General features: G+C 39.6%; 4 protein-coding genes and 1 long non-coding RNA gene across 7 annotated transcripts; 2 read left to right on the forward strand and 3 right to left on the reverse strand.

The window, feature by feature from the left end:
* Positions 1-3,882: 3,882 nt before the first annotated feature.
* Positions 3,883-11,642, forward strand: LOC115739262 (solute carrier family 35 member F1-like). Of its 3 annotated transcripts, none has more exons than XM_030672265.2 (12): positions 3,883-4,004; positions 4,536-4,684; positions 5,169-5,263; positions 6,708-6,765; positions 7,436-7,630; positions 8,204-8,280; positions 8,869-8,951; positions 9,213-9,264; positions 10,105-10,173; positions 10,264-10,350; positions 10,442-10,503; positions 11,016-11,642. In XM_030672265.2, exons 2-12 carry the CDS (start codon positions 4,564-4,566, stop codon positions 11,215-11,217), a joined length of 1,101 nt encoding a protein of 366 aa, XP_030528125.1. In that variant the 5' UTR covers positions 3,883-4,004; positions 4,536-4,563; the 3' UTR covers positions 11,218-11,642. The 3 variants fall into 3 exon arrangements, with proteins under 3 accessions (XP_030528125.1, XP_048127634.1, XP_030528126.1); XM_030672266.2 differs by lacking the exon at positions 3,883-4,004 and adding an exon at positions 4,027-4,363 and having other exon boundaries at positions 4,552-4,684; XM_048271677.1 differs by lacking the exon at positions 3,883-4,004 and having other exon boundaries at positions 4,026-4,684.
* On the forward strand, positions 11,241-26,079 carry LOC125312695. The gene is made up of 3 exons (XM_048271802.1): positions 11,241-11,322; positions 11,726-12,033; positions 25,924-26,079. Exons 1-3 carry the CDS (start codon positions 11,241-11,243, stop codon positions 26,077-26,079), a joined length of 546 nt encoding a protein of 181 aa, XP_048127759.1.
* Positions 14,260-15,118, reverse strand: LOC115739159. The gene is made up of 2 exons (XM_030672125.2): positions 15,089-15,118; positions 14,260-14,973 (listed from the first exon to the last, which is right to left on the reverse strand). The coding sequence occupies exons 1-2, from the start codon at positions 15,112-15,114 to the stop codon at positions 14,421-14,423; spliced, it is 579 nt and encodes a 192-aa protein (XP_030527985.1). The 5' UTR covers positions 15,115-15,118; the 3' UTR covers positions 14,260-14,420.
* Positions 14,260-25,785, reverse strand: LOC125312672. The gene is made up of 2 exons (XR_007196760.1): positions 25,539-25,785; positions 14,260-14,344 (listed from the first exon to the last, which is right to left on the reverse strand). It is a non-coding gene; the product is annotated as an uncharacterized LOC125312672 (long non-coding RNA).
* Positions 17,151-18,120, reverse strand: LOC115739158. Its single transcript, XM_030672123.1, has 2 exons — positions 18,072-18,120; positions 17,151-17,836 (listed from the first exon to the last, which is right to left on the reverse strand). Exons 1-2 carry the CDS (start codon positions 18,098-18,100, stop codon positions 17,275-17,277), a joined length of 591 nt encoding a protein of 196 aa, XP_030527983.1. The 5' UTR covers positions 18,101-18,120; the 3' UTR covers positions 17,151-17,274.

Raw genomic sequence — 26,079 nt, forward strand, 5'->3', positions numbered from 1 at the left:
CTAGGACAAATCTGGTTATACTTTGAATAAATATGGAATACAGTTTAAAAAAAAGTTTAGTTCGACATGTAATATCGTCCCTAAATTTTTAATTTATTTAATATGATCGCTGGATCGTTAGTATATTCTTTAATTTAATACATGAATTATATGAAACCGTTCAATATTGCATCGGAATTTGAATTAATAGAAGGGCAATATTAAACATTTCTATATAATTCATAGGCTAAGCTGAACATGTACACAAAGTCTAGAGGCCATATTAAACAAATTAAAAGTTTAGTGATCACATTTCATGTTGGGCTACAATTGAAGGATCACAATTGAATAAATTAAAAGTTCAATAACTGTATTGTATATTGAGTCAAAGTTTATGAACCATTTGTATCGTTAATCCTTAGAATTGCAATATTTTACCTCATTAGTTTGCTTGATCAATGAGTCATGTATATCCCTGACGTGGACATCAATCCTTGTTCAATCTTCATGGTCTGAACTTGATGATGTAGTGTCCATGAATGAACTATAAGCTCCCTATTGGTAAATAGCTTGTCATTCTCCACAAAAGAGCAAGAAAATTAGTAGTTCATGATGGATTTTTTTTTTCTTAACTTTTGATGAGCCAAACTCCGTTCCTGTGATTCTAGCATCCTCATCCTCCAATCTCTTTACCAGTAAGACCGCATGCCTATTGGTGTTCATGATGGATTGAAATATAACTTTTCACACGCCAAATTACCAACTAACGGAAAAAGTTAGAAGCTATGGGTATTCGTTTCTCATATACAGATCAACAATGATCACTTGTAGCCCACCCAAGCTAGGCCCACCTAGCTGGCATGACCCGTTTCGCAGGCCCAAGCACTAATCACAAAGAAATATTCACTTTCGAGTTAGGGAAAATTACCGAATATCGTTATATTTAATTTAATTGTTTCTTTAAAGCTATTATTAATGGATAAGTTAGTATATATAAATGTAAACTTGTCAAACAAGTGGGTCAGATCGGGTGAAAAATGGTTTGACCCATATTGACTCATGTAACCCGTTTTAATCCATTTTCATACAATACATATCTAACGACCCATCCTACCCAACACATACCCGACTTAAACCCGACCCAACTCATATTGCTAAAACACTTTAACAGTAGTTCCAATTTATAAGAACATATTTCTTATAATTGTTTAAAATATAATTGCTAAAATGCTGTGCATAATTTATTTTTATTTATTTGAAAAAAATTCTTTTTTTTTCATTTTTAAATTATATTTTTTTTTCCTCTACGTCCGGCAACGGTAAGTGGCGACCGAGGATCGGCAAGCTCGAGGCTCGCCCGAGGCCTTAACAGGTTACATACATTTTGGATTCAAGTTAAAGAGGTTGAATATGGGTTTGTATCAAACGCATATTAGACCCATATTTAAAATTTCAAGTGACCCATATTAAACCCGGGCCCATTAAAACTGAGTTAGTAAATGAATTTTTATCCATATTGTCACTTCTATATTGATATAATAAGCATGTTAAGTGGCGAAAGCTCACGTTAGTTGCACCCATGAGCCGTATACATAAAGAGGACACTACACCATTTTAAAAGGGCCAATCTTAGAAACTACAGAGCCAAGTTATAAGCAACTTAATTCATCCATATGTACTTGATTTAGGACTCTATTCGGCTATAGGAAAAAAAAATTATTAACATCCTCCTTTCTTTCGAGAGCTTAATGGAGTTTTAACCCTCTTTTTTATTATTAAAGTAAAGAAGAGAGAAAAGGGGGGACCTGAGGGGACTCATCATCTGAAGCCCCCTACAAGCAAATATAGAATGGGTCAAACCGTCAAGCCCTTACAAAGACCAGCATGCCAATTCCAAAAACTGACAATGTTTAGGGGTGAGCAAGATGGAGGGACCGGACCGGACCGGACAGGATGATCCGGTTTTGAGGGGCATCGGCTTGCTTCCCGGTTTCGTGAAATTCGACATGAAACCGATGATTTTAGGTCCGGTTTCAAGGGGAACCGGACCGGACAACTTATTTCTCATTTTTTCCCTTAAATATAAACTTAATAATTCACCGGTTATTATTATTTTTTATTTCTTGAATGTATTAAAATTAATGTCCATGTTGCTCATCCTTACTAATAATCCCCGGTTCTATTGGATCGTTTGCAAACCGAACCGAACCGATCAAGTTCGATTCTCGATCTCAAAAATTGGGAACCGAATCGGTTCCTTGCTCTTGGGTAAGATCGAATCGGACCGGGAACCGATCACTCTAGCCAATGTCAAGAACCGAGAAAGAAGAATTATGAGTAATTTTCTTGCATCATTTATATTTTTCCTTTCATACACGAATCTCCCACTAATTATAGAATGGGTGAGGGGTGCCCCAATCCAATGTTTGATACTTGCCATTTTGGCGCCGAAGTTACCCATGCCGTACTTCTAGGAAAAGCTCGAACGACCTTCAACAAAATGACATATGCATCCGAAACCGACACATAATGGTAGGTAGAGAACATCTAGGGGATACGAGGTAACTCTCTCAAAGGAACTCGGCAAAAGGGCAAAGTGACCAGGCCCGGGCAACTGTTTATCGAAAATGAAGGTCTCGCAAAGTCGTAAGACCATATTTGAGGGCTAACGTTTTCCCAAGGTCGGAAGGTACGAGTCACGGATCATATTAGCTCAATATGACTCGACTTTACAATTTATAATAAAAAGAAAGGATGCTGTTAATCTCATAATTTCCCTAAGCTTGTTCATTTTCCTAGCCATAAAAAAAGAAAAAAAGAAAAAAAAGTCGAGTCCTAATCAAGGCATCAACTTTATTGAGGTTGAGAGCCAAACCCACTACTAGTACTAATCAGTCTTGTTCTACTTCAGAACAATCATCATCACCTCCACTTCCCATTGACTATAAGGTCAAAAAGTAATCGTTGATAAATTTCTTTAAAATTAGGTCAAACATTATGAAAGAAAGAGAGAGGCCTACCTACCTTTGAGAGAATGTCCAAATGTGAGTTGTCTTTTGTTTTTTGAAAGGGGGGGCTTTCGGGCCTTTAAGTTGATGGGGGTTTTAATTCTAGATATCAACGTGGACATCTGAAGTTAGGCCGAATCTCCCAGCGCCAACAATTTATGGATTTGACCGCTTTTATTTGCGGTTCCCTCTTTATATTTCGATAATTATAAACAAAAATACGTATTCTCTCTTATTTTTTGTGGTCTAACCCTCAATTTTAAGTCTAATCTCATATCCGAAATGAACTTTCTTTTTTGTTTGAGAAAAGCCTTCAAATTTTAGATCCAATTCAAATTTGCCCTGAACTTTTTTCTGTCTAAAGAAAATCCCAATTTTAGGTCAAATCCCACATCTACTCCCCTTTTTTTTTTTTAATTATTATCTAAGAGAATTATCGCCAATTTTTACTCCAGTCTCAAATCTGCCCTGATTAGCCATCCATCCAAAAATTACTTTCGATCCTCCATAATTTTCATAGCTTGAAACAATTTCATTTATTTTTCATGTCAACTTGTTGATGATGATTTGATATTGATGTGAAAATGCTACTCAAGTTGAAATAGGATCTCGAAGGCGGATTTGATAATTGATTGAAAGTTGGCGGATTTTTTTAGACAAAATCAACTACGGGACAGATTTGTGACTGGATCTAAAATTTGATATTTTTTTGAAACAAAAAGGAGTTCAAAGACGTATGCAAGATTGTCCCTAAAGTTTGAAATTTTTTTTTTTGTTGAGATAAAAGAAAAAAGTTTAAGGTAAAGATGAGAGTGGACCTAATGTTAGATTTTTTTTTTTAAGGGAGATAGGCGTCTGAAATATGCTCCATGAAAAACTGACGGCGGAGCAGAGCAAGAGGCAGATTGCAGGGCGACGACATTCCCAAGCGGGTTAGGTGTCCGTATCCCTGAAAGCGTCCGTCAATCCCAATCACAGATTCGTCATCACCATCACTGCCCGTGGAAAACCCAGAAATAGTACAAAAAGGTGGTGAGAATCTGAAAGCGAGACCGCAACTTTTTATAATCTGGGGTCGCAAGCAAAAGGCCGGAGACGGGTCTTCTGCTACAAGCTCTCCAATGTTCAACGGCTGCAGACGCTCCGACTCTCTCGCTCTCTCTCTCTCTCTCTCTCTCTCAGCCTCAGTGGGGAAGTTGAGGAGAATTAGGGGAACTCCGCATAACCAGCCAATCTAGCTGAGTTCCCATTTCAACCGGACAATCGTTCCTTTTTCCTCTTCTGCTCGCTCTGCCTGTCCCATTCAATCTCGGAATCCCGCGAAATCCGACTTCCCCGCATGTAGAGTTCGCTTGCCCCGTCGAAACTCGAAGTGGGTATTCGATTTTTTACCTTGTTTTCGATCGCAGTCCATTAAACTGTCGACCTCGTCTGGTCCAACTCTGGCCCGCGGTTCCTGCAATACCTTGTTTTTAGTTGCTCCTCTTTTGGAAACACCCCATTTGGTTGAGTTAGCTCATCATCACTCATCGTTTGATTCGTATATATATAGAGAGACGGAGAGAAGACTGAGAGGATGGGTTTCAGCTTGAAGGAGTTCTGGACGAAGAAGACATTGGTGGGCCTTGTTCTCGGCCAGTTTCTCTCTCTTCTCATCACTTCCACTGGCTTTTCTTCCTCCGAGCTCGCTAAGAAAGGTCCTTCCTTCTCCCCTTTTCTTGTCATTGATTATTCCATTCTTCTCATCACCCCTTATTTTGAATTTCGATTTGTTCCCACGTCTTGTCCTAGTTTTCCTGATTTTGTTGTACCGCAACTATGAGCTCTTTTGATCCTGATATTAACTCGTTGATTCCCGCATAATTTCCCATGGCCTTCTTCTTTGCAGTCTACTTAACGATGAAATTCTTTTTTATTTCACCAATTTTTTCTCCTTTGCCTTCCTTCAGTCAGGATCTAGGGGTGTTGAATAAATACATTCTACTGAATATCTCGAATTGATTTATCAGTGGATAGTTCGAAATTACCATAATGTTTGCATTGGCTTAGCATATTAAGGATTGAATGGACATGGGTATAAATATTATCGGGATGCTCTAATCTTAATTGAAAATTGTTCTTCTGCTGCGCTCACTATCTGTCCGCCTCTCACTGCTTTTCTTCTGTGCTTGCAAGCATCAGGAATCAATGCACCAACTTCGCAGTCTTTCCTAAACTACATGTTACTAGCAATTGTCTATGGAAGTATGATGCTTCATCGCAGGCATCCTCTCAAGGTTATTTTTCTTGATCTGTTATTTTGTTCTAGCTAGTTGTTACTGTCTGCTGGTTGATTATTGATCATCCGTGGAGCACGATTAGATATGTGTATATGTCCATATGTGTATGGAATGGATTTCTTTATTATAACTGATATTAGGCCGGGAAACAATTTCTGGACATTTGCTCTTCTGATGACATAAGGTTATTAAGCTATTGACGATGACGTCAGGTCTGTTAAAATAACCATGTGCAATGATTTTCTTTAAACCCTTTACAAACAAGTCATGCTCCTGTCTGAAAATGCCTCCTTTATGTAGGATCAGAGGAATGTTGGTTTTGAATGTATCTGAATAATGTTGAACTTGCTTGTTTAGTTTCTATCAATTCCTTGCTGATCGACGATTTATCTACTATGCTCCTTCTTTGCCATCTAATTGGAAGTACAGAAGTAAATTGCTAATTGAGGTTTGTTTTCTGTAAGTTCGCCATCCAAGTGAAAGATAAACCTAAAGAATTGACTAATTAAACTTTTGACAACTTTTCACCAGAATGTTAGGCGACTAGTAATTCCTGTCATAGAGTACTAAGAATATGATCAAGACTTTTATAGGAGGAGCATTTAAATGTCATGTATGATCTAATATTCTTAATCATAGGGAAGCTTATTGCTATATTTTAACTTTGTCAAGAGAACCTCAAACTTGCTGCTAGACAAGTTTAATGCTGATTTTAGGGAAAACAAGCCTTCGAGAAAGAAAGACCTTCTTTTTATTAGGCGAAGGCAGTTCCAAACAAATTTTCATGGCCTCAATGTTGATGTTAGAAAAATTAAATATTGAACACCACTTCTATCGAACGACTTAAGTTTTTAGAATAGTTGACAGTGGTTCCATAAAATTTTTCACTGTACTAGAGCAAGAGTCCCGAGTTCAAATTTTTCCTTATCCCTATTTGCCTTTTCAATTACATACTTCCATGCTCCAGTCTTAGGCCCAAGGCCAACCTATGTGTGAGGGGGAGTGTTAGGATAGTCAAATATTGAACCACGTCTTCCTTTAACAATTTTGGCATTTTGCATCATATTCTTTTCTTGGTTATATAGCAAACGTCATGCTACCAACATGTGACAATTCCATATTGGGTTTTCATGAGTGAGAAATGTGAAGACTGTTGAAGAGTTGAGCATGTTCCAAAGAGGCATAACTCTTGAACAAGATATTGGAGATGTACTCCGAACCTTTATAGGAGGATAATGGAGTATCTGTTTTGATAATCTATTAAGGCATATCTAGTATCGATAGTTTGCTGGTGGAAGCTAGAATTGAGAAGAGACAAGTTCCGGATATTCTGATTGTTTTAGAGAACTTTTGTTTCAGATGATTTTGCTTTCTTCCTTTTTTATATTTTTCAATCACTCCATTCATTGGTATTCGACTTGATTCTTCAAAACTGGTGCAGGCTAAGTGGTACTACTATGTTATTCTTGCGGTTGTGGATGTAGAGGCCAATTTTCTTGGTGAGTGTCTCTCAGTCTCCCGTGATAATAGCATATTGACTACATTATTGCTCCTATTTTTTCTGTTTGTATTTATTGACTGTTTGTATAAACTTTTTGTCCTTTAAAATCCATAGTCAACAGAGACCAGGTGTTTATAGAATCTGATTCTCTATCTGTTAAAATCTGTTGTCTATGAGTGACCCTTTCTAGTGAACGAGATTTTCCAACAATCGAACCAATTATTATGCCACTAATATGGTTGCTGCTTATTTAGATCAAATCGCATCCTTTTGCGCTCTATGTTGTTGCTTCCTTGCTCATAATGAAATGGTAGGATGCTTTGTTGGTTGCTACTTTCATACAGTAATGGGAAAATTTGTTTTCATGTTCATATCTTTCTTTGGTTGACCTGAGCTCCAGGTTGAAATTGAGTGACCAATCAAAATCCTGAAAGTGTGGACGTGCCATTCAAATAGGCTGCTCTCTTTACTAGCATGAATCATGTATTAACCAAAAGAAAAAAGTCAGGCAAGTTCCAAATAGATGAACAGCAAACCACACGTGAAAACTGTTACTAAACGGGGCTTGAACAAGCTCTGCTACCAAGTCTAAATGTGTCTCCACTGCTGACATTTCATCTTTATGTTGTACCTTATTTATTTGTCTAATCCTCTCACTATACTTACAGTGGTGAAGGCCTATCAGTACACATCCATAACGAGTGTCATGCTCCTGGATTGTTGGTCAATCCCATCGGTCATGCTTCTTACTTGGCTTTTCTTGAGCACAAAGTACAGATTCAAGAAAATAGCTGGTGTTTTTGTTTGTGTTGCTGGCCTTGTTATGGTTGTCTTTTCAGATGTTCATGCGGGTGATAGATCAGGTACTTAAAACATACGTCTGCTTCAATGTAATCAAGCACGCTACAGTCCCACCACTATTATTATCTTTCTCCTTTATGTTGTCTAGCGTTGATTGCTGTTCTTAGAAATTCTCGTGCTGCTACAAAATTGATCTTTCAAATGTGTGGTCTTTGTTGAGCAGCCATTCTTGTGATGCTTCCTATGTCGATATATTCCTATGGCATGTGATCTTTGAATTTTTATTCACATATATAGATTCCGTAAGTCGAGTTTCTTAGCAATGAAAATATGATAGCTTCATCTGTAAAGATTGTTTCGAGAGAATAGAAGGCGTGAGCATTGAGGTGTACCGCAAAAGTGGATGTTTATTCAAATAGAAAATGAATGCAAGGTTCTTTTATTCACATAATTTGTAATAGTTGCTAACTCACTTTGATGTAAAGAGTTCATGGCTATGATAGCAAAAGCAAATTATTTTGCACTACTCTCTTTATCCTGTACTTGAATTTCTTCTATTCAAGGGTCATAATTGAAATTTATGCCCTCCAAGCGATTGAATCTATCATTTTATACACATCTTTTATCTTTTGTAGCTGGAAGTAACCCTAAGAAAGGGGATGCACTGGTTCTTGCTGGGGCAACACTCTATGCTGTCAGTAATGTCAGTGAGGTATGCAAAGTCTTCTGTTCTTTTGGTTTCTGTTCTTGAACATTTTGCCCGTTCTACTTTTTGAATTGTCTTGTGCATGAAGCAAGCTTTTGTTATCATGTCTTACGTGCTGTAGAGCCCATTTGTTGCTTGCATGTTTGTTACGAATCTAGTCATAAAATTAGAAAGAAACAGAGTTGCAAAACCTCATTTTACCTTCAGTAGAGGAAGCACAACCATAATGGGAAGGAATTTTCTAGTAGGATTTATGCCATTACCACTCGCCTTTTCTCAATGTTGAGCAAGTATTTTCGAGTTTTCATTGAGTCTAGGACTGGAAAACACGACATTATTTATTTCGTCTTAGCGAAATACAAAAAGGACATTGCTAATATTTGAATCAGACCATACTTAATGGTATTGTCAGTCAGAAGAAAGGTCAGGTCAGTGTAGGGAAGCTCTGTCAGTGATTCCCCAACTAATTAAGTTGGCCTGCACTGGGAGTTTGAGGTATTTGTCACAAGAGATTTTTTTGCCTCCTTTTCTCTTAATGTGGATAGTTGATATTTATTTTGAGTATCGATATGTTGATTTTCTCTCCGTGGACAGGAATATCTTGTGAAGAATGCTGACAGAGTGGAATTAATGTCAATGCTTGGACTTTTTGGTGCCATTATTAGCGCTATACAAATGTATCCTTTTAGGGCTTGAACTAATACAGGTGTCAAAAGATCCATCATTTTCACTGGTTTTATTTCACGTGTTGTTTCATGGGCAAATGTCTTGCATTTGGTTGAATTTAGCCTGTTCCGTACGCACTCATTCCTCTTAGGACTTGCGTAATGTTACCTTTGCTTATGCTATCATTCAAAGTAGTTTCATCTCCATGTGTGGTAGACAATGTTTTTGGAGTCGACTTGTTCCAGAAATTGTCCTTAATAATGTTCATATAGAAGCATTCTTGAGCGCAATGAGCTCAAATCTATTCATTGGTCAGCTGGAGCAGTAAGTCTCTCTTTCTTCCCCCACGTGTATATGTAAATATATGTATCATACACATGCGTCCACTATGTTTCTAATGAATATCAATGTGTACCTACATGCACAAGCAGACACCTGTACAGAGTTGCCATCTGCGCTGCACTCTCTTCAGTCCTTTTGAATTGATCTGTACTTGTAAACTAGTTTAGAAGCTACTTAGCTGAGATGTAATTAGCTTCAGACTGTTTCATCATTTAATACACTTGATGGACTCTGAGATCTTCAGAATAGCTTGATGCAAGAAGCAGGAAATGATGAATCACATGAATTTGAATCAGTGGGCTTTTTGATAACCACTTAATTTTTATTCTTGCACTGTTTACAGAACTTTGGGAAAAGGCTTAGAGAGGATAGTTATTGCCCTCTATTAAGAATCGAGCATATAAGTGTCAAATGTCTGTTATATTTTGTTCAGTTGTTTGGTTTTCATGGATACAAATCTCATTGCAAAAACTATTTGTTTATCCCAATTAAAGAACAAGAGTAAGAGCTGGGAAATTTGGAAAAAATGCTTGTGGGGGGAGTTTCTCTTTTCAGCTTTGTTTGTGCTAATCTTTTATCGTATAATCAACAAACTAAACGTGTAAGTCTGAAATATGGGGATTATATTTGCACTCCATCAGTTTTGGGGAGTTGCCTCTGTATTAAGCCTATTATCAATTATCAGAGTTACTTTGTTGTTGGATTTTAACAAATGAACATGCTTAAAACTTTACTGATATGCTTATTTCAGACCCTGAAAAGGTTTTCTGTTTTTGTTTTTCTAAGGAAGCTTCACTTCCGACAATATTTTAATTGGTGCAGGCAGTACCTTTCGTGGGATTTTCACTGGCTATGTTCCTGTTCTACTCATTTGTCCCAATTTTGCTGAAGGTTAGATTTCAAGACATTAGATTTTCTGATTGTGCAGTTGTTCACTTGTTTGCAACATGATATCCATCAAAAAATTTTGTTCGTTTGCAGATAAACGGCTCTACAATGCTCAACCTGTCTCTTTTGACGTCAGACATGTGGGCTGTCTTCATTCGCATCTTTGCTTACCATGAGAAGGTTTATTCACAGGATACTTATCGTGATTGGGATGTAGACCTTTTCTGTGCCTCTTTGTGTTGATTTTTGCTTGATTTTAATTCATTTACAGGTTGACTGGATGTACTTTGTGGCCTTTGCTGCTGTCGCAGTCGGTCTGGTTATTTATTCCGGGTGAGCAACTAATGGATTTCACAACTATTAGTTGGTTTCACTCACATTTGCTCTTTGAAAGACCCACTTTAGTCAGCCTGCCTTCAGTAGCTTGTTCAAGCAGTTCAACTTAAGGAATCACATCTCTTGATAACCTTACCTCACAAAAGTAAAGTAAAACTGTTCCGTCTCCACTGGAAATCAATTAAAGCGGTACAGATTGCTTTATAACTTTGAGTAATGTCCCAGTCTTCTCTGTGTTTTTTCTGGGTACTTCTGGCAGGTTTCTAGAATATTTTAAACTTTACTTTCAAGATGTTGGGCAATATGGTGTTTTTCTGTGACTTTTTGGTTCTGTGGTTTCTGCTGTCAAAAATAGATTAGAGCTACTTTAATTTTGATAAAAGAGGATATCTTCGGGTGTAGTGACTAGTGGTCCTTCAAGGTCCATCAATGTGTTTTGATATGCTTGTACAGAAGTGGTTTATTGTGTAAAACTGATAATAGTATGCGTGCCTGGCTTTTTTGGGCAGAGGAGATAAAGAAGACGACCAAAAACGGGCAGATGTTGTGGATGAGAATGTCGAGAGGAGCAAGAGATTCGATGAGGAGGCCTGCTCAGTCAGTCAGGAACGAAATTCTGGCACAAAAGCAGATGTCATAAGAAAGAATGAAATCGCTAGTGGCAGCAACTCAGCTGGGAAGAATCGGTGTGACAGCGAAATTGCGCTATAGCTGGCAAAGATCTGAAGGGAGGCATGATTGGCCTTTTCTCTGTCAAGCATCCTCAGGAGTTCAGCCTCAATAACGGCTCTAGATTCATATCCATTGCAAGCGCTAGTTGATTGTAGATGTGGGAGAAATGCTGTTTATTTCATTTGCCTCTTCAATATTTTCACAGTAGCTACCTTCTGATAAGTCTGTTGTTCGATGGTTGACTCAGGATTTTTCTGCGGCTGCGATTTCAAGTGTAAATGCCAGGCTTGTTAATCACGTCGAATAACAATTGATAGGTAGATAACGATATGCATGGTGATGACACACTGTATCTGCCTTACTGTTGCAGAACTTGTCAAAGGAGAGAGCTGGCAAATAAACACAAATGCATGTATAGATTCACATCCCGGAAATCAAAGAAAGCCTCCTTTATTCAGCACTCATCTCTCAAGTCTTATATAGCTAGACTAGTTGTATAAGTAAAGACACGGCAGCAAACCACGGCTGTTTGCTGTGCTGTGGTTAGGAAGAGCTATCTTTCGTTTCTGCTATGTTGTCGAAGATTTTCCTGAACTTAAAGATGGCGTGTGCAACAATGGGTACGTAGATGACCAACGCGAGGATGTTGATTGCGATCAGGGCACCGACAGGGTTCAACCCCTCGGTAACTTTGCAATCCAGCTTATCGAACAGGAGCTGAATCATGTCGATCATGGAGAGCAAGAGCAACACTTCGCCGACGATGGAGCTCGCCGTGGAGAGAGCGAACATGGACCATCTCAGCGCCTTGCTCGACTTCCCATTGATGTCATTGGGTTCATGGATGCTGATGAGGTAGCTGAAGAGGTGGGTCTTGAGAGCTTCGGCCACAAGGCTGGACAAGAGATAGCAGGCGAACGACATCACTTCGTTCTTGACGAGCCTCCTCGCCACCCGAACTCCTCCTGCGCAATGCTGTTTGCCCCCGAAGCTCGTGAACGACAGGCCCACGAAGATGGCGATGGTGAAGAGCGAGTTGATGCTCACCAGATCGTCCAGTACTCTCCGATGGAGATCCACCGCCTTCTCCAGCTTTTTATAGCTAGTAATGCAAGTGACAAGCCATCACCAGAAAGACCAAAACCAAGAAAACTGGGCGTTTTTCAAAGAGCAAAGCGTAGAATACCGGGTAAAAAGTTTTTTTCTCCTCTATCAAACCAATCTAATCTGGGAAGATAAAAGAGAAGCCCATATTATCTTTTGTGTTTGACTACAAGAGAGAGAGAGAGAGAGAAAGAGAAATGGACTAACTCCGCTTTGGCACCGGACATGATTTCTTGGTCTTGTGTTTATAATTACCAACCTTTGAGGATCGAAGGTTTTTATAGAGATAACAAATATGCTTGGCCATCTTTGCAAGCATCGTTCGTGAAAGAGATAAAGCGCAAATGGAATAAAGGTAATAACATGATATTCTCTTCTCTTTTATGTGTTTCGCGTTTGAAGCCCGTTAATTATATGCGGAAGCCAAGAAAATTAGAGGACTATGTTGATGAACTTTTGTACTCGACAACCGGGCTCCGTCCTGAGAAATAATAGGGTATGGATGGACCTTTCTTTGATCCGCTACAACTTACAAGCCCCCGTGTCAACCCGTCTTCAACTCAGAATTCCCGAGTTGGGTCGAGCCAACCTTATCTAACCCGACTTAACTCGGCATATTCACGACTTTCTAAGAGGTGAACCACCAAAGAAAAGCTAACGAAAAATTGAGTAAACACTTGGTGCGGACTTCACCGGAGTTTTTACAAGGACATCGAGGGTGGTCGGGGATCACTACAAAAAAAAACAAGGATTTAGCCATGGATTTTATCACGAAAAATTGACCAAAATTCGTCGCTAAACCGATTTGTGACGAAAATTAGCGACGGAAAAATATTTGTCGCCAATTCGGCATCACAAAATTTAGCGACCAAAAACTCTACTTCTGAAGTAATTTTTTGCTTTAAAAGTTGTTTTTATCCACTTTCAAAAGTAAACTTTTTTTTTTCAGAAGCAAAAATCTCTCGACATCTATACTTACTCCCAACCACGCCTCCGCCGTCGCCACCCACCGCAATCACTTGAGAAAAAATAAATAATAAATTTTTTTATTTTTTAAAAATTAAAACAATTTCAATTGCATGAAAGTGTTTTAGCAACATCAATTTTCTTAATAAATTACAAGAAATAAATATGATATAATTTGGTTAAATATAGAAGTATTTAAATAATACGGGTCGGGTATAGGTTGTATTGAATATGGGTCGTTGAATTTGTATTGTACGAAGATGGATCAAAACTGGTTAAATGTGTCAATATAGGTCGGACCATATTCAACTCAACACAAACTTGACCCGACCACCCGTTTGACGCCTCTAGGCACAGTAGAGGAAGCACCAGAGCCACCCTTGCTTTGAGCATGGATATATGAGTTTGGCCATCGTATTCATTAGTACAATTTTCCCAAAAAATTGATTCCCATTTCCATAAATAATTAAATGACAAATTATACGTAAATCTATCGGTATTTGCATTTCACTTTTCTCGAATAACACGCATTTTAGGTTAGTATCAATAAATTTTTGTAGAAGATTTTGTGTTAATAATATTCCAAAAGTAGAAATTTTCAATAGTTACAAAATGAATTTTTGTCCCAAAAGAAAAAATTTTGTGCTATTATCAAATGCCTTTCTCTAATTAGAAATCAATTTCTAGAGAAAAAGTAGAAAAATTAACTTGTACTCAGAAGCAAAAGTAGAACAATCAAGTTCATAAGTTGATTTCTAAAATAAAAGCATTGCCATGCGCAATTGACCATTTATATGATTATCTTTGATTGATCCTTTGTTCGTGTCGCGTAATATGAATAATTTGGAAAATATTTTCCTAAAAAAGATTGCTTGTGTTCGTTTGAAATAATAATGGATGGAAAATGTTTTTCATCATTGACGATAGTTAATGGACAATAAAAAAAAGATTCTCATTCATTATTTTTGCAAGAGAAACATGCCATTATTTGATCGCAGAGGAGCTGACAAATGAACACAAATAACATATTTTGGACTCACACCCACCACGGGAAGCAAAGAAAGCTGCCCCTTTTATTCAAACACTCGTCTCCCAGCTAGTTATGTAAGTAAAGACACAGCAACAAACTTGGAACTTTGCACCTGCCGATGGTTCGGAAGAGCCCCGTTTTATTAGGTTAGGTTGTCGAACATCATGGTGGATCTATAGATGGTGTCCCCCACGAAGGGAACGTAGATGACCAGCGCGAGGATGTTGACTGCGACCAGGGCGCCGAAAGCATGGACCGCCTGGGTGCCTCCGCAAATGATCTTGCCGAGCCGGAGCTGAATCATGTCGACCATGGAAATCAAGAGAAACACGCCGCCGACGATGGAGGCTGATGTGGAGAGAGCGAACAAGGACCCTCTCAGCACCTTGCTCCACTTGTCCTTGATGTCCCCGGCGAGGGGCGGGTCGATGAGGTAGGTGAAGAGGTGAGTCTTGAGGGCTTTGGCCACGAGGCTGGACAAGAGATAGCAGGCGAACGATATCACCTCGTTCTTGACCAGCCTCCTCGCCACGTGATTTCCCGCTTCACACTGCTCGGCGCCCTCTATGATCTGTTTTCCAGGGTTCGCAAATGCCAGGCCGACGAAGACGGCGGCGGTGAAGAGCGAGTTCACGGTCACCAGATCGTCCAGTGCCTTCTGATGGACCTGCACTGCCTCCTCCAGCTTGTCATATCTAGTAAGTAATGCAACATGGCAAACCACCACCAAAACAACCGTTATCCAAAGAGCAAAGTCGAGACAAATCAATCTACTTTACGAAAGATAAGACCAGAGAAAAAGGGACTAACTGCACTTTAACATTGCCCCCGGACATGATTTCTTCGCTCTGTGTTCTTAATTACCAACCTTTCGAATTTGAGGGTTTTTATAGCGATGATTAAAAAAAAAAAAATTATGCTTCGCCAGCTTTGCAAGCATCGTTCGTTAAAGAGATAAAGCGCAAAGGGAATAAAGATAAGTGTATGATATTCTCTTCTTCTGCTTCTTCTTCCTTTTTCTTTTTGTGTTTCACGTTTGGAGCTCGTTAATTATATTCGGAAGCCAAGAAAATCAGAGGACTATGATGATTCTCGTGGTTCAGCCACCTGCAAGGATCCTTCGGCAAGGGAAGAGTTGAAACTCTTCTTCACCAAGGAAAACTTACTTTACTAAGGGAGAATGCCTATTGCGTAGACATGCACATAAGATGTGAGGTTTGATATCTAAACTAAAAGACTTAGCAAGTGTGGCCGATCGGCCTTCGCCGGCCATGGCTGAGTACCGGCCACAGGCGAAAGGAAAAGAAAAGAAAATTCATAAAGGGAAATAAAAGAATTATTCAGAATTTTTTTTAAGAAAATGCAACAATTGTCTGCGTCTATAGCGGTCATAACACGTAGGATGGTCGACGGCTGGTCGGCGTCCATATCAGCAATTTTTGACAAAAATTGGGTAGAAGGACTAATCAAATTGGCAAATCTTCAAAAATTTTATGGTTAAAGAGATGACACGATTGAAATGTTGAAACTAAATTGGTAAATCATTAAAAAGTTTAGAAATATTGAAAGGTTAGGATGAATTGCTGTCGCATCGTAGATTTAGAACTTTTTGCATAATTTTCCCTAGAATTGTGTATTAGTGAAAAATTACACAATATTCAATCTTGTTAGCTAAGATTTATGTATTATACATACTGAAGAAATACACAATTAATCTATACTCTCTTGTTTGATAATATATAGATACAATTGAGTAACAAATTTTTAATAGCTCCGTACAAAACACTGAAAAGTGAGCATTATTGGAAGATTTTGACAAGGGAAAAAGGACACTAAAAGTTTCGTAATTTTGGCACCCGCTCCCATTAGGACAAAAAATTTTCATACGATGACATAGGTTCCATCTGTTTTGTGAAAGATGAATAAAATGAAAAATATTTCTCAAAAAAATAGTTGCTTATATCACGTGACATAATTAATCGATGAAAAATTTTTCGTTATCGACCATAATTTATGTGTAAACATTTTCATGGACGATGAAGATATTGTATATTCATTTATTTTTGGAAGCGATACAAGCAATTAATTTTAGAAAAAAATGCTTTTTAATTGTTCATTTTTCGCGAAACAAACGTACCCTTAAGTGCTTCCGTTGTCAAGCTAGTTTTAATAGGGTAGAGTATGAGCCGGACTGGTTTTATGTCTCGAACCCGTATTGACACGAGCCTAGAAGACCCGCCCGATTGGCAAGTCTATGTGTGCAACCACTGGTTTTATATATCGAAAAGTGTTCTTGCTCTAGGTCATTATAGAAAAGTTTCATGCAGGGACCTAAGTTCTAAGTTAGGAGTTAGATTTTGATCAATAAAGCAAAGCTATAACGACGTGAAGAACCTGCACACCATAGACAAGAACTTTCCCTTCTTGGGACCGTCTTTTGGGAAACTATTGGCTGCCTAAGTTAGTAATGAATATGAGATAACCAAAAGAGTCGTGGATCAAATTACCCTCATTTTAATATCTTCTGTGAGATGTGTTTTCCTATTTCTTAAGCCCCGACTAATTAACTGATCTTCGGTCTTATTTGAAGGGAAGGTAACCTCCACTTCGATCTTTAATTTGGTCCATAAACTTCAGTTATGGCCAAAATTTGGGTCATTTTGCTTTTGAATAAACCAATTTAGTCCTTAATTCGGTCCGGTCGGCATATGACTTGGCGACCTACCCAACGCAAGCATGGGACTCTCGTTTGTCGAAGTCGCTGAATTTCTTATCCGCGAGAGAGGGAGGCTAGGCCCGAACCCAGTTGCCATATCGAACCTTATAAAGACGGAAATGATCACTTTATCAACGATTGTGAGGAGTTAAATGCATGCTTTGTGGCTAATCCAGTCACACAATGATAATCCATCACATGAAAGAAAAAGAACATCGCGATAATTAATAACTATTAACATCATCGGCATCCCCACATGATGATATTGGCGAAGACAATATTACTTCTGAGCTTTGTCAAGATTGAAGTAGGATTGATAGATGGCCAGCATCATGAAGGGCACATAGATGGCGAGGGCCAGGACGTTGATGGCAATCAAGCTCCCCGCGGCCTGAATCGTATCGCTTCGCATGCAACTGAGTTTCCCGAGGAGCACGCGGACCACATCGACCATCGACAGCGTCAAGTAGATGCAACCGAGGATCGACCCCAACGTTGACACCAGGATCATCAGGTTCTTCAACATACTCAAACAAGGATTCCGGAATTTTTGGATGATTTCGGGGCCGACGGCGAGGTACGTGGAGAGGTGCATCTTGAGGGCCGTGGCGACGAGGCTCGAGAGGAGGAAGCACGCGAAGGACACCACCTCGTTGACCAAGAGGTTCATCCTCGTGTCTTTGTCGGCTTGGCATTCGGACCGCAACTCGAGGCTGTGCACGTTGGAGCTGGCGAAGGATATCCCGACGAACATCGCAAAGGTGAAGAGGGAGTTCACGCTCACCAGATCGTCCAGCGCCTTTTGCAGATGCTGTATCGTCTTCTTCAGCAACTCGTCGCTGGCACTACAACCATAAATCCTTGACATATAAACATTCAGATATCACCAAATTGAACAAAATGAAGAGGGTACCAAAATCAAATTCTTCACAGGATTGCAATGCATGCAGATAATCATACGTAATTATTATTATTATTACTGCATGGGAATTGAGAGAGAGAGAGAGAGAGAGAGAGAGAGAGAGAGAGAGAGAGAGAGAGAACTTTGGAGAATGAGCGGGAGTTTGTGTATCAGGACCAGTTGCTAGATTAGGAGTCATTATCATTCAGCAACTTCACCGGGATTAAGGGATGGAATGGAGGAGGCAGGAGGTGTTTGAACTGGTTATATATATTGCTGGTGTGGGGCCACCGTGAGATATTCCTTGCCTGAGTTTACAAGCAAGATTAATGAGAAAGAAATGAAGGAAAAATTAGAAAAGAGGAAAAGGGTTAAAAAAGATGAAATGTCTGAATCCTATTCTGCTGCTTTGGCTGCAATTTTCGTGAAGCACGTTGGGTGACCAGATTCCTTTAATTATCATGCGATGCCAAGCGGAAGTAGCAGCCTTCTAGTTCATACCGTAATTGTGCGAACAGAAACCGAACCGACCACAAGATTATCCAATCATGGTAACGATGTATAGTGAGTTGTGTTAAAGAAATCTCACATTTGAGAATTGATGCGGTATGGAGTAATTAATATATCCTAATTGGCCTATGACTCATTAGCTTAAGCTTTTGAGTGAATGTGAGTCTGATTGGATATGTTGACGGAGTCGGACTTGGATTTACGGAAACCTATCCAAGCGTCATCTTGGTGAGGCAGATACGAGTTCGATTGGTGTCTTACAAATGCGGGGAGATGCTTTGGCCGACCGAGTGCTATAAAAAGAGCATATAATCCCTAGGATAATGAACTGTCAATAAAAGCAAATCCTATAACATTATGGGGGAGCGTCATGAAGAAGAGAATAAGTGATTGGTCCCATAAAAGTCTCTTCTCAGACAATAAGCAGGAGGAGATATCAGCTGATAAAAATCTTTTGCAAAGCATAAAGCACAATGTGCAGCTCATCTGATATGTGCAGAGAAACTGCTTATACATTCTGAAGAAATTAGAAAAGAAGACACGATTTAATGAGGTTCTACAATGTGCCTACGTGCTCGGGTAATCCTCTCTCAAGCTTTTTTTCTTGTTTTTTTTTAGAGAGAGGGACCGTCATTTCATTGATGAAGTACAGGAAAGGAAGACAATAAGAAATCTTAAAGCGAAAAGGCAACTCCCAAAAAATTACAGAAATCAAACAAATCTACATAATTTCTTCCCAAATAGAGGGACCAACACCAACCATGCCAACAATCCTCCTCAAGTTGGAGCGAAGATATCATCCGAGGTCAACTTGCTCACTATCTCTTGAAATGGTCCCTTAGAAGAGCTTTGATGAACACATCCGCCAATTGTTCTCTACTCCGGATATAAGTTGTCTCAATGGTTTTATCTGAACCTTTTCCCGTACGAAATGACAATCCATCTCAATGTGTTTAGTTCTTTCATGAAACACAGGATTTAAGACGATGTGAGTAGCAGCCTGGTTGTCACAAAATAATTTTGTGGGTGAATTTAAAGACCTACAACCCAATTCCTGAAGAAGCGATCGTAGCCAAACGATTTCACTAGTAGCAGATGCTATTGCCCGATACTCTGCTGCAGCAGTTGATCAGGCAACCACAGATTGTTTCTTACTTTTCCATGTGACAACATTACCTCTTACAAACATACAGAACCCAGTGGTGGACTTTCGGTCATGAGGGCTTCCAGCCCAGTCTGCATCTGTATATCCAATTATTTCTGTATGACCATTGTTCTTCATCAATAAACCTCTCCCTAGTGTGGCTTTTTAGTATCTTAGTAGATAATCGACTAAACACATATGTCATTATGTAGGATTTTGCATATACCGACTCACAAAACTAACAGCATAAGTAATATCAGGTATGGTAATAGTTAAGTAGATTAGTCTGCCAACAAGACGCTGAAATCAACCCACATCCTACGAAAGGAAAATCATCCGAAACCATTTTCTTGCTGTAGCCCATGGGAACACTAGTTGGTTTTGCATCTATCTTGCCGGTCTCCTTCAACAGATCCAAAACATATTTTCGCCGTGAAAGAAACAAGCCTTTGCTAGAATTTGCCATCTCAATACCCAAGAAATGTTTCGGTCGTCCAAGATCCTTAATATTGAACTCCTAGCGCAACTGAGTTTTGAGCGCATTAATCCCTGACTAATTACTCCCAATGATGACAATATCGTCGACTTGCACAAGTAGAACCACAAGACTATTTTCATCAGCCTTGGTAAACATAAAGGGATCTGCTGCTCTCCGGTTATATCCAAACTTAAGAAGAAAACTGCTAAGTTTTGCATACCAAGCCTGGGGACTGTTTGAGTCCATATATAGACTTCCTGAGTCTACACACCAGTCCTTCTACTCTTTGCAGGCAGTGCCCAGGCAAAAGATCCACGTAACCTTCCTCTTTGGGATCACCATGAAGGAATGCATTTTTTTACATTCATTTGACATAAGGGCCACCTGCAATTGACTGCAACCGACATAAGAACCCTGACAGTATTCATTTTTACAACAGGGACAAAAGTTCCCTTGTAGTCAATGCCATAAGTCTGGGTGTATCCCCTAGCAACCAACTCGGCTTTGTACCTCTCTATCGAGCCATCACTATTATATTTAATTTTATAAATCCAGCAACACCCAACAGTGCACTTTCCATCAGGCAAGCGAACTGCATCCCAATTCCCAAGTATTATTCTTATCAAGTGCCTGTAGCTCATCTTTCATGGTTTCAACCCATATAGTTTGCTTGTTAGCTTCCTCAAAACTATTAGGTTTTGTGGTGTCTTCAAGAACAGATAAAAAACCAACAAAACGTTAAGATAGCTTGTTATAGCCAATGTGATTCTAGATGGGATAATGTACCGTGTGAAAAGTTGTGAAATTCCGAAGTCGTGTTGGGGGCCTAGACACACGGATAGATCTCCGAACCGGAGCTGGAGCTGCCAGACACAGTGGGAACCAATTCGGTAGCTGTCCCATGCGAAGTTGTCCTTGGTGTGGGCATTGATTCAAGCTATCATTGCTGAGTACTTCTTCATTCTCATATATTCCTACGGGATCATTCCGCGAGTTACTTCCAATTCTAGGGCCACTGTTCAACTCATCCACCATAGGAATAGGAGCTAATTCAACTGTCAACTCATTGTACTCCCCTTGAATTGGACTCCTGGAGCGAAGAAACATAGTATATTCATCAAATGTAACATCACGCAATATATACATCCGCCCAATGGTTGGATCAAAGTACTTGTACACTTTTTTTTGTTGATGAATAGCCCATAAATACACACTTCTTGGTGCGAGGGTCAAGCTTACGACCACTTCGAGAGTGCACATAACACACACCCCCAAAAACTCTCAAATGCAGGATATTAAGGGTGCGCCCGTAAAGGATTTCCACAGGCGTCTTGTGACCCACAACACAACTAGGAAGTCAATTAATAAGATAACAACTCGTTAAAACGGCATCACTCCAATAAGTCTTCTGCATGCCTCCAGAAAATAATAAAGCTTGAGTCACCTCAAGAAGGTGTCGATTCTTTCGTTCGGCCACCCTATTCTGTTGAAGGGTATCTACACATGAAGTTTGATTAATAATGCCCAAGCTGCTCAAATAAGATTAGAAGGTTTGATTAGAATATTTCGTGCCATTATCAATGCGTAAGACCTTTATGCAAGTTTGAATTGATTCTGAATCATGCTAGAAAATTCTTGAAAAACAGTAACCACATCACTTTTAGCTTTGAGAAGGTATAGCCAATTAGCATGCTATTTGTCATCAATAAACGAAATGAAATACTTAAAACCATCTCTCGAGTCAATTGGAGCACTCCAAACAACCGAATGTACTAGATCAAATACCTCAGAAGCTAAATCAGAGCTTTGAAGAAAAGGTAATCTGTGTTGTTAACATAATGACAAGAGTCACAAGTACTACAATTATGAAATAAAGATCTTTCAATAGCTTGCAACACACGGTCAGAAGGATGACCCATGCGCATGTGCCACAGCTTTGAAGCCTCCATTGCATTCTTCCTTGCCACCAAGGCATTCGTATAACAGTCAAGGACGTAGAGGCCATTTTGCAGGCATCCTTCACCAATCGTCTTCTTGGTGCTGCAATCCTGAAACAACACCTTTGAAGAAGAAAAAACAACATTGTAATTTAATTCTTCAGTGCACTTGCTCACAGAGAGTAAATTAGAAGATAAATTAGGTACAACTAGAACATCATAATTCCGTGAGAACAACTTAAGATGTCTTGTTCCTTGCGTTGGAACCTGCACTCCGTTAGCCACAGTAATTGGTGGATACGAGGCATTTGAGGAAACATCAAAAAGTAAATCTGCAGAGTTGCACATGTGATCGGTAGCTCCCGAATCTATGATGAATTGAGTGCAAGATTGGTTTAAAAGAGCGGTACCCGATGTCTTAACCATGTAGGCCGAATCTGATGAAGGATGGAGCACCCAACATCTATTTTGGAGTGACCATCTCTATCGCAATGATCGCAATGAAACCAAACGGGCCTTTTATTTTTTTCCCTTCACTAATTTCACCACAAATTCGCTACGTTGGGTGTTCATCACAACATTATGAGCAGAATTTTCAGAGATCGGTTTATCAAGATTATGCGAAACATTCATCACTTGACGCCTTGTCTCTTCTCCTTGAATCAAGCTACAAACTTCATCAAACGTAGGCAAGTTTGGGCTCATCAGAATTTGTCTTTTCACGTCCTCGTACTTAGGCCGAATTGTAACGGCCTGGGCCCACCATGCTGGCAAGATATTGTCCACTTTGAAGCGCAGCACAAGGCTTGCTAACTCCTCACGGTTTTGTTCTTTCGAGGGCCGCCCATACAATTCCCGAAAAACGCGTCTTACAAGTTCAGAAGGTCCAAGGCCATATAAACCGTCTCAAGGCTCACTCCCTAAGCTATGTGGGACAAGGATGTCACATACTCCCTCCCTTAGTGGCACAGCGCCCCCGCTGTACCCTCGGCGGCATTAGTGAGCGCCAAGTACGGTTTACACATGTTGTTCGGAGTTGGCTCTAATACTACCTTCTCTTCATACTTCCATGATGGTTGATGAAAGATTGAGAGGGTTTTTGCTTAAAGTTAGCAATCTCTTGCTACAATTCAAAAACCACGATACATTCTGAGCCTGTCCATACATCTTATTTAACGATTCCCACGAGATTCGAGCTGTAGGGGAATAAGTAAAATCTCATGCACTTGAGATTCCATAGAGTTAAAAATCCAAGACATAACCAAACTATCATTGGTTTGCCATTCATCAAATTTCGCATCCCTCTCGGGAGTCGCTTTTATTTGGCCATTGATATGACCAAGCTTCGATCTACCCCCGAGGGCCACTGTAATAGCACGAGACCATGGAAGAAAATTCTTCTCATTCAACAATATGTTGGTGAGTCGTTGGCCGGTGGCGGTGGAGTTGGGTTTGGGATTGTTCGAACTTGAATCAAGCATGATTTGAACTACAACTGTGCATACACTAAGAAAAAGGACACGGATGGATCAAACACACAAATAGGTACAAACCTGCTTTGATACCATGAAGAAATTAGAAAAGAAGACACGATTTAATGAGGTTCGGCAATGTGCCTATGTCTTCGGGTAATCCTCTCTCACACTTTTTTTCTTTTTCTTTTTTTTTAGGGAGAGGGACTGCCATTTATTGATGAAGTACGGGAAAGGAAGACAATAAGAAATCTTAAAGCGAAAAGGGGCTTAAGTATACTATAAATGCCAAAACTTGTGTACGGCGCTAATTTTAGTGTCAAAACTTTTAAAACGATCACTTAAGTGCCAAAACTTTCAAAACGATCACTTAAGTATCAACCTTTTTTAAAACAAATCATTTAAGTGCCAATTTTTTTAAAAAATGATCACTTTAGTGCCAACTCCACCGAGCCACGTCAGCTCAAATATTAATAAAAAAAGTACGTGTCGGATTTCCGGTAAGCCACGTCAACCGAAATTGGAGTTGGCACTGAAGTGATCGTTTTTAAAAGAAGTTGACACTTAAGTGATCGTTTTTTAAAAAAGTTTGCACTTAAGTGATCGTTTTGAAAGTTTTGGCACTAAAGTGAGCGCCATACACAAGTTTTGACACTTCTAGTGTTCTTTAGCCAGCAAAAAGGCAACTCCCAAAAAATTACAGAAATCAAACAAATCTACATAATTTCTTCCCAAATAGAGGGACCAACACCAATCACGCCAACACATTCGTACATGCATTTTTATACATGTGAATACAAGATGTATTTTATGTGAATACAGGGCGCTTTCAATTGCATGAAGTACTGGAGTATATACAGAACCGAGTTGAACCGGTACTATACCAGTTTATACTTATCTAGACCTTTATAAGAAACTGCTTATACTTTCATTGCAGTTCATATTCAGTTCTCTTATCAACATAGTCTCGTTTTTTACTGATTCTATTCATATTTGAGACTATATCAACTTGCTTGCTCATACTCAGTTTCGAGCTCTAATAGTTGCAAGCAACTTTAAATTATTTCCGCACAACTCTTTGCAAATCAATTATCTTGATATCAGCATGAGAAGTTTCGTCACCATCAACATATGTGAGATCGTTGGGAAAGCCTCGAAATTGATAAAACCATCCATGTGCGTCTTATGAGCTTGATAAATGCCAATGTAGACTATATTCGAGGGAAGGGAGTGGAATGCTCGATTTACAAGCTCGTTGTCGATTCCGAGACTAATTATCAACTAGCTAACAGTTGGAGCTATCCTGGACGATTTCCTTTAATGTTTGTTGATCTTTCAAGGAGTCTATTTAGCTGCCCAAGATGGTGAAAGAATTTGAGTCCGAGTTTTTAAGAGTCTTAAGTGTGTTGTAATTATCAAAAGTCAAAGTTCAAAATCTCTATGTGTTTAATGTGTTTTTAGTACCTATGTCTTTGATGCTCGGGTAGTTCCCACATCTTTAATGTTTAGTCTATTTTCTATGTAATAGTTTACTCGTTCTTGAAGTATTGTTCCATGCTCATCTGTATAAGTATGCTATGATGAATAAAAATTCAGACTTGTTTGATTCATTAACATATTTGAGTTCCTACATCCTTACCAAAAAAAAAACATATTTGAGTTCCTACGGGTGGCGAACGACCTATTTATTTAAGTTTTGACTTGTATTATCTTCTACTTCTCTATACTCTCTTCTGGCAGCGTGAATTCATATGCGTCACTCCCGCTATTCAATCGTAAATGTCGGAGAAAGGCTGCTTATTCTACTTCCCCCTTAAAATATTCGTAGAAGCTATAATCTTCTGATAAGTCCTGGCTTGATGGTTGGCTGCAATGTCAGGTGTTGATGCCAGGATTGTCGATCATGCCCAGCAACGATTGATAGGTAGATAACAATACGAGTTGTGCTGACGACAGTGCGTTGATGAATCTGCCTCTTTTATTGGTTGCAAAACTTTGTAAAAAAGGAAAGAAGCTGACAAAAAGAACACAAAAAACAAATGTTTGACTCACACCCCGGGAAGCAAAAGAAAGCTGCCCTTTACTGAACACTCGTCTCCGACCTTATGTTAGCTAGTTTTGTAAGTAAAGACATAGCATCGAACTTAGAATTCTGCACCTGCCGAAGGTTCGGAAGAGCAATCTTTTTCATTAGTCTAGGTGGTCGAAGATCTTCGTGGAGTTAAGGATGGCGTTTGCGACGAAGGGTATGTAGATGACCAGCGCGAGGGTGTTGACTGCAATCAGGGTGCCGACGGCATTCACCGTCTCGGTACCTCCGCAAGAGAGCTTGCCAATCCGGAGCTGAATCATGTCGATTATGGAGTACAAGAGGAGCACGCAGCGGATGATGGAGGTCGAAGCGGAGAGAGCGAACAAGGACCCTCTCAGAGCCTTGGTCGACCTGCTTATGATGTACTGGCGTAAGAGTGGGGGCGGGTTCTTGAGTTAGGTGAAGGGGTGGGTCTTGAGGGCTTTGGCCACGAGGCTGGACAAAAGATAGCAGGCGAACGATATCACTTCGTTCCTGACCAGCCTCCTCGCCACCTGAACTCCTGCTCGGCACTGCTCGGGACCCTCCATGATCTCTTGTCCGCCGCTTAG

The sequence above is a fragment of the Rhodamnia argentea genome, chromosome 10, assembly GCF_020921035.1.
Source record: "Rhodamnia argentea isolate NSW1041297 chromosome 10, ASM2092103v1, whole genome shotgun sequence".
NCBI lineage: Eukaryota > Viridiplantae > Streptophyta > Magnoliopsida > Myrtales > Myrtaceae > Rhodamnia > Rhodamnia argentea.